This window comes from Nanorana parkeri, unplaced genomic scaffold, assembly GCF_000935625.1.
Source record: "Nanorana parkeri isolate BGI_ZX_2015 unplaced genomic scaffold, ASM93562v1 scaffold2321, whole genome shotgun sequence".
Taxonomy (NCBI): domain Eukaryota; kingdom Metazoa; phylum Chordata; class Amphibia; order Anura; family Dicroglossidae; genus Nanorana; species Nanorana parkeri.
Window position 1 is genome coordinate 151189 of NW_017308589.1, and position 9105 is coordinate 160293.

Sequence of the window (9105 nt, forward strand, 5' to 3'; positions counted from 1 at the left end):
CAGTATCTACTGAACTATTGCAAGATTTTCTAAACAACTGCTCACTGTTTGAAATATCCCCTATGACGTGAGTTTGTTTGCAGTGGTATCCGGATCCATTTCAGATGATCAAAAACAGTTAGGGAAAGGAGTGTATTTTGAATTGTTTAGAGTGTTACAGTCCAAACGGTAAAATGTTGTTTGGAGGTGAGGGGTAATGACCATGGGTCGCTGTTGTGATGTGTCTATGGGTCATCCCTGTCATGTTACATGTTTGTTGCAGGTTTTAGGCATTCCCTTGTTAGAAGAGGTTGAATTTCTTCGTGTCTCAATCATATGATCTGATATTGTGGCCAGAAGGATTTGGCCTTATGCTCACTCCTTTGAACATTTGAACAAAGCCAAAATAAAGGTTACTGAGAGGTTGGAAAGTTTGTGGCTAGGATCAGGAGAATCGTAATTAGGCACACAGAACTGGAGAATTGCACTATTGGGTACAGGAGGGACGATTCGTTTTATTTAAATGCAGTAGGAATGGATATCTGGTTTTTGAGCCCACAGAAAGGAGTTCAGAAAGCAATAAAGGTGTGGAGGAAATGTTATGTCACCTAAGCTCATTTGGTGAGTCACAGAGTCTTTAGAAAGGTAGGCGACTAGTTGAATTGTTATAAAACTGGAGGGGGGGGAAGTCTGGGTTTGATACTCACGCTTAACACTTCTGTTGTTCTCCCAGAAGCTAGGTTACCTGAGAAAAAGTAAGAGTTTGATATCATCTTTAAGCCTGTGGGGGGAGTAGCTGAGGACATTGTTGATTCTAGTCATTATTTTTTAAATTATTTATTACAAGTATTTGTACAGCGCAGACAATTTATGCAGCACTTTACATACTGCACATTCACGAAATTCATAAACTGTGTTTTTAATGACATCCAATAATCAAAAGGAATCCATTGCACACCAGACTGGATACCACCCTCGAATATCGGGTGGATGCCAAGCGACCACGGATGCCACCGCAAATCAGTGTAAATGTGAAAAAGTCACTCGCACTCCAGCTCAAGTTCAGTCAATTTTTATTGACTTCTGTTGTGTCACAACATAGCTTTCACAAAATTCATAAACTGTGTCTTTAATGACATCCAAATACTGCCTCCTGGTTGAAAAAATCTTCATTGGTTGTTGCATATGTTTATGTTTTTTTTATGTTGTTTATTTTGTTGTTTTGGTTTGTAAATAAAAAGTTACCTGTAGCCATTTAAACGCATGTCACCTAGCCTGTGTTGTTATTTTAAGTTGTTATTAGAAGGATCTAGATTTACAAACCCTTTAATCAAGTAAGACCCAGGAAAGAACAACTAGATGGAGGGGTTGCTTGACTAGTGGAGTGATCAGACAAGCATTCATAGTGTGGAAGAGATGTACGTGTTACCAATCTGGTGGTTGAAGGTAGATGCAAGAGTTGTTTCTGTGAAGACTGCTGGGTACTTATTCTGGAAAGAACAGGAAAAGAGGAAAGTTTTCCTACCCATATTCCCCCAATTGAAGGTTTATTGGAAGTCAAGGCTTAGGAGAAGGTAAAAAAAAAAAAAAAGAGTATCAGCATGTCAGTTTAGTAACTTCTTTGAGCAGATGGAGGTGCAGCAGGTACATGCATGTGCAATTGTAGTTAAAAATTGTGTCCTGAAGAATACCAAAGATCCTCTCCTGGTACCATTTTAAGTAGTTATTAAAAGGCCCTAGATTGATGAATCCTTTAGCCAAGAGAAAATCTTTACAAAAACCCTATATTGCAACTAAACATACAAAACTAAAAGCTAAATTGTGTTGTAAGTACTAGTGATGGGGCGAACAGGCCCGAGTTCCGAGTTTTTGAACTTTAGAACATCCAAAAAGTTCAAATTCGAACACGAACTCAATGCAAGTCAATGGGGGTAGAACTTTCAAAAACAATTGTCCCCTTTAAGAGGGCTTATATGCAAGTTATTGGCCATAAAAGGTGTACAGGAATCCAGGTACTGCTCTGGGGGACAGGAATCAAAGGAAAAAAAACTTTTAAAAAATACAATTTGTAAAGGAGCAGTGGTTTTAACATCACTTAAAGGGTAACAATAAAAATGAAGAATTCCTTTAAATATCGTGCCTGGGGGGGGGGGGTCCCCTTACACTGCCTGTAAGTGGAAAATCTGTATGTATAGAACCCGCTGCAGCAAAACCGACATTTCTAAAGAAAACAAACGACTTCTTTTTTATTCTTAACCACTTGAAGACCAGGATGTTACACCCCCTGCCTGGCCAGGCCATGTTTCAGTATTGAGCACTGAGTTACTTTGACTGACATTTATTCCGTCATGCAACGCTGTACTGAAATTAATTTTATAGCATTTTTTGGAGACAGATAGAGCTTTCTTTTGGCGGTATTTAATCACCACTGGGGTTTTTATTTTTTACTATATAACAAAAAAAGTACCTTAAATTTAGTTACAAAAAAAAACTGTTATTTTTTGGTAAAATATAAAAGACAGGGTCACGTCGGGTAAATAGACACCAAACATTTACCCAGACACAACCTGACTCTCATCATGTGATATTGCTGAGACCTGGTAGTTGGATGCTAAAGCTTTGAGCTCTGTATGCTCTTTTTGGAGGTATCTGGCAGAGCACTGAAGTATCATGTAAAGCTGCAGATAAGATCTGCCACCTTACTGTCTACTACACGGCTTTGGTTTTAGTTTAGTAAATTTCCTAGCAAGTCAGTACAGGTATGCAGTAACCATTTAGTAGCTCATACCCACCCTTTCTTCACTTACCTGATGCTTTAGCTATTGGCAGGGCCGGTGCTAGACTATTTTGCCCTCTGCTAAAATAACCCTTGCTAAGTGTATGCTGCAGGTCCTCCACATTTCACCACCATTACCTCGGCACTGCCATAACACACCCCATACTTTAGGAACCCCATAAAACACCCCCATACCAAAGGATTCTTATAATAATCTCTTTATACTGTAGGACCCCGATAATACTCCCCTCATACCTAAAGATCTCAGGACACTCCCCTAATACCTAAGGACCCTCATGACACTTCCCTCATGCCTAAGGACCCCCATAAAATATTCCTCATGCCTAAGGACCCCCATAGCACACCCCTCATACATTAGGACCCCCATAACACTTCCAAAATAACTCAGCACCCCCATAACACTCCCCACATACCTCAGGACCCCCATAACACTCATCTTATACCCCAGGACACCCAAACATACCCCTTAAAGCTAAGGCCCCATAACACTCCCCTTGTATCCAAGGACCCCAATGCCTCAAGACCCCCATAAGCACCCCCATGCCTCAAGACCCCCATAACACCCCTTTCTCAGTGCTCCCCTCTCTTTCCCCTCTTTGGCCCTGACAGTAACAGCAGCTCTCTAGCAGTCACTCCCCTTCTACAGCAATAACAAAGGACTCCCCCACAAACCTCCAGAGCAGCCAGTACAGGAGGAGTCCAGTGAGCCCCGTGACTCTGGAAGCGGCGGCGGCGGCCCGCCTGGTAAGTTGCACTGGGCTGTCCTTTTCCATGTGGACCAGGGCAGCTGCTACGGGCACGTGGCTTACTGTACGGATGATGCTTATCTATGATGCAGAAGAAGTGTTTTTCTTTCTATGTGTTCTTCACAATGCAATATTAATATATGTAATGCTTTTCTAAAAAACTTAATTCAGCATTCCTCAAGATCTCAGTGCTTCATCTAAACACATAACCAACACCTACAACGGAGTAATGCAGATTGAACAGGTGTGGTTCACTGTTGTTATCTCCATCAGGAAGCCCACTCTAAATAAAAACATGCAGCCATAGTTGGTGTGCATACATGTTGACATGAAATGTTTACCAAGAGGCTGCAGGAGATCAGCAGAACTCAAAAGCCAATGTTCTAGATTAGTGTATCAGAAAGCACTGAAGCCATAACTACCAACTTTCTGAGGTGAAACAGCTAATTCAACCTACGGGGCTGAACAAGATTAAAACTAACAGTGTATGGTCAGTTTAACACTTTTGGTAGTTAAACCTTTTTTGCCCATAGATCTGTTTAGGGTCATACTAATGTCCTCCGGTGACCCAAAACTCACTATGTAGCGGGCTATTGCTCACTATATGCTGAAAGCACAGAGCTGTGCCGCAGCCAGGACGGATCCTGGTAATAAAGTTGAGATCCACACCGCTGGCTGATTGACAGCTGGCTCTTCCTCACTAAAGGCAAAGCCATCTGTAACTGCAACCTGCCCTGTTCCTTCCTTCACGCAGCGCTGGAGAAACAGAGAGCGGAGGGGGGAATCCCTGCGGTCACCGCTCTTTGCAGTGAGAGGATTGGAAAGTCAACGATCGGCGATATGTGTTCGCTGCCTTCCCAATCAATTGAGCCGACCTGTGACAACTTCAGTGTCACAGGTTGGCTTGAATAATGAGCATTAGTGTTTTTCACTAGCCCCATAATTCTCTTTTAAATAGCACCTTATTAATAGATATCTGTACATCAGACCAAAAGAAGGGACAACTGAGGAGGAAAGAGTGACAGACGAATTTGGTTCTAAATGAGGGACAATTGGGAGGTGTGCTGAAAGCATATCTACAACACAAATACAAAGATGTAATATATTGCAGCTCACCAGTACTTAAATGTGGGCTCTGCAATAGCTTTCTTTTTTTAAGCTTTTTCTCCTTTATTTTAATCTGGTAACTTCCTGTGTTAGGGTAGCTCCACACTCTGCAGGAGCAATGGAGCCACACTTGGACAGCAGGTTGTCCACCTGTGGACCAGCTCGCTGTAGTGATGGACTTTAATTTCAATACAATCTGGTAAACTAAACATGAGACTGTAATACATCACGGGAGTGACTTTGGAGTGCTGGCTACTTTACAACACACATAGGGACCATGGGGAACAAAAGCAGCTACGCTCCAGAAGGAAGGACAGTGTCAGCTGGAATTCAGAAATGATTTGAGCATTTGCAGCCCAGTGATACATAAATAAGGTGCATTTTTGTTAATAGTTAAGGTACTTGAATGCATTTTTAAGATTTAACTCCTGCGTTTAGAGTCACTTTAACCAGTTGACATCCGCGGTGTTAAACCCCCTTCCCAATTTTACTTTTGGGTATAGATATGATTGAAGGTAGTTGATAAACAGCCAAGCACTTAGCCTTTCCAGAAGCAGAGACCAGCCATGACAGAAAGCACATGCTTTCTGTACTGCAACAGTACAGACATCTCTCCAGCTCAGCTCTAAGGCTCCCCCTAGCTCCAGTCCTAACCATATCGCTGACAAGGGGAGGAGATGTGTGCTTTCTGAATCTCTCTCTTTTTCAGCCAGTAATGAGCGTCTGCCCCCTTTTGAACTGCATATATTGTCTGACTGGAAACAAAGGTGTAAATGTAACCTGAGGGGCAGGCAGAGGAGGATCAGCTGTTGTAAGAGCAACCAAGGCAGCCCCACGAGCTGTCAGATCCTCTCCTTCTCCTCTTCCCCATGGCTTTCTTAGACAAATGTCATTGTGCTGTAGATAACAGGAGGCATGGTAGCATCTTGTACAACATCCTAAAAAATGAGGAGCACAGGGATTCACACCACAGCAGCAAAATGCGGAAGGAAGATCACAGCAGGTCATATGGACAAGGATGTTCCTGTGGATCACAGAAGAAAGTCACACTTAAGAGCCCCCAGGTGACATGCAAGGCAGCATCAGCTGTGCTGGTGAAGACCCTGAGGTTTGTGAAAAGTGTGCCATGCTTCCAGGAGCTGCCCATGGAGGACCAGTTACTGCTTGTCAGGAGCTGCTGGGCACCACTGCTGGTGCTGGGACTTGCCCAGGACAAGGTGGACTTTGAGACAGTGGAAACATCAGAGCCCAGCATGTTGCAGAGGATTTTAACCAACAGGCAAGGAGGAGAGAGAAAACTTCCTCATGAGCATGCACAGCAAGACTTATTAATTGGGAACAGCCAGCATCAGCAGCAGACTAAACTCTCCCAACTGCCTTCTGCTACAGAGATCAGATGGATCAAAGAGTTTTTAGAGAAGTGCTGGAGCCTGGCCATTAGCACCAAAGAATATGTCTATCTGAAAGGGATTGTACTGTTTAATCCAGGTAAATCATTTCTGGTTCGACTGTTTATAAATACAACAACAATGTTTATTATAATACACATAGACTTGTTTGTAAATACAACATAGGATAAAATAATTTATTCTATGTTTATTATAATTCACATAGACTTGTTTATAAATACAACATAGGATAATATTATTTATTCTATGTTTATTATAATTCACATAGACTTGTTTGTAAATACAACATAGAATTATCTTCAAATGCACAAAACACATAATTTCTTTGTTTGGTGTGCTGTTTGTGTTGTGATTTAACTAAATAACTGCCTAATGCAAAACAAAATGCATTGTACATCATTATCCTTTTTATTTCAGTCAAGGAATGGAATCAAGTGAGTTAATTTGTTATGGTTAGCTCACATGTGAGTGTAAAACTTTTTAAAATAGGTTTGGAAGATAGCATACTTAATTCTACACTGTTTTTGTTTTTACATTTTGCTTATTCATTTTAACTCTTAAAAATCCCACTATAAAAAATACGGAATCAGTCATATCAAATCCTGCCTGTTAGGCTTACACTCTACTGTTAATGGCTACAATGTAATTATCCTTACAGCAGACTCTAACATCCATTTCTCTCTTTCTGTACTCTATACCTATAAGGCTAGGTTCACACCTAAGCTACTTTTTGCACTGATTTAGCCGAGTGATATCACATAAAACAGAGATTTGCATTAAAGTCTATGGAAGCTGTTCACACCTTTGCAATTTGTCGCACGGTAATAATCACCTGTCGCGCAAAAAGGTGCAGAAACTACTTTCACGCGGTTTGGGTCCCATAGAGATCTCTATGCATTGAAAACGATGCAACAACTACGCAGTTTTCAAAGCAAAATAGCGCAAACAAAAACGCACATAAGCCACAACAAAACAGCTAACCAGATCAATCGCCTAGGTGTGAACCTAGCCTAAACCTTGGTGTTAATATATGTATGCGTCTTATAAGATGTACAAAATTAAATATAGTTATGCAGCACAGCGCCAGATAAACACTAGCTACATATCACAATCACTCTGTTAAGAAAGACCCTCTACCTATTACTCTTTACTTACTCTGTCCTGATGTACCATTAATGCAGGTTTAACTAATATAACAGTGGTAGCTTATGAAAATGAGTTTTATTTTATTTATACATTTGTAATTTTTTAAAAGGATACAATTCTGGACATGCAGTGGAACATGCCTTTATTTAATATACCATATAACTGATCATATAAAATTGTACATATCAGGAATGCCATGCTGACATTTGAATTCATCTAACAGTATGGTTTTATGGTTACAAGAGTAAAGGGAAATAGTATAGAAATGAATATAGATTATAGAAACATTCCTTTAAGACTCTGTTCACTACTTTGTCAATAAGGAGATAAACGTTTGTAACATTCTGAAAGGTTACTACAATAAGGACCCAGAGAATGGGTTATTTTGAGTTGATTTAAGACCCCATTAGGTTTGTATTTACATTTAGGGGTTCTTTTTGAAAGCTAAAAATGCAAAACCGTTTGTGGCATTTTATACTGCATAATTATCCAATTTGTCTCAAAGATGTCCACAGCTGAATTTAATAATACTCTATTGTGATTTACTTAGTGCATTAAACTATAACATTTACACTGGCCTGATCACTGAAGGAATGGTTCTGATCAGGTTTGCCTTTTTAAAAAATGTTAAACCTAGTATGAATATATTATTGTTGTACAGGATTTAGAATATAGAATGTTATAAGTACCTATATTAGTCCCTATGGAAGTGAAAGTGAGTTAGGAGAAACCATCTGACAGGTTTCTCAGTTCCCATATAAACATCAGTATAATACGTTTTCTGTTTTATTTGCACTGTTGGATCTGACGTAAAATCTTAGGCATAAAAAAATCAGCATCTTCTAAATAAATACATTTTTCAAGCATAAAGTGCAAACAGTAATCATGTGTAGTTACTAATAGCAACCAGTAACTTGAGATCTTGATTGGTTAAGGGTTACTGTACATCATTAGTCTTTGACTTTTAAGTTATGAAGAAAATCCCCAGAAGAAAGTACACATAATACAGTGGTACCTCGGTTCACGAACGCTTCTGTTCGCGAACAATTCAAATTGCAAACAGGAAGTTCAGCAACATTTTGATACCGTTTGCAAACTCCGCATTAGGTGATGAACGCAACTGCAGCCATCTTCCCTGCTCTGACACAGGTCGTGGCTTCCTCTAGTCGAGATCGCGGTCTGATCAAAGTTTGATTCGGTTCGCAACCAGAATCGTGGAACGAATTAAGTTTCTTAAACCGAGGTACCACTGTAGTTCTAATGTCATGCTCTAGAATATTTTAACATTAATAGTATATAAATAAATATACAGTATTAGTTTTGTAAGGAATTGATTAAATCAGGCTGATGTTACAGTTTTTATGATTATTATTATTACAGACACTCCTCACTTAATGACCGAGTTCCATTCCTATGACTAGGTTGTTAAGCGAATTGGTCACTAAGTGAGGAATAAAAGGAAATCAGCTCTAATATACAGTACATGACTTAGGTTTGCATACTGCAAATACCAATGTACAGTACAGTAGTGAATACTGACAGACTAATTGACCAACTGCGGGAACGAGACATAGACTGTAAAAGGGTGATGTGGATGGGCTTGACCCATGTTCTCATACAGTGTACAATACCAACTGGCAGGAGAGCTGGTTGTAAGTCCGAGCAGTCGTTAAACAGGTAGGTTGCTAAGTAGCTGCATTAGAGAAAAAGTGAGCATTTTTTTATATTAGTGCTATTTATCTGGTGTCAGGTGCTGAAGTTAACAGTGTAGATTTTTTTTTATAAATGGACAGCCTAGTCTGTCAGTGCCCAGCATAATACAGTTTTCCCTTGGCACATCTTTATCGAAAAATGACCTGCAATATTCATGCAGAGTAAGCATTCACAATTGTAAAGGCACTCTGTATTGCTTATATATATA

The 9105-nt window shown here is 40.0% G+C and overlaps 1 protein-coding gene across 1 annotated transcript in view; it reads left to right on the forward strand.

Moving 5' to 3' along the window:
- The first annotated feature begins 5400 nt into the window (after nt 1–5400).
- Nucleotides 5401–9105, forward strand: part of NR0B1 (nuclear receptor subfamily 0 group B member 1) — a 6253-nt gene continuing 2548 nt past the window's right edge. Inside the window, exon 1 of the mRNA XM_018573299.1 lies at nt 5401–6117. Within this exon, the coding sequence (XP_018428801.1) occupies nt 5499–6117 (619 nt within the window). The 5' untranslated portion in view covers nt 5401–5498. The remainder of the gene's footprint in view (nt 6118–9105) is intronic.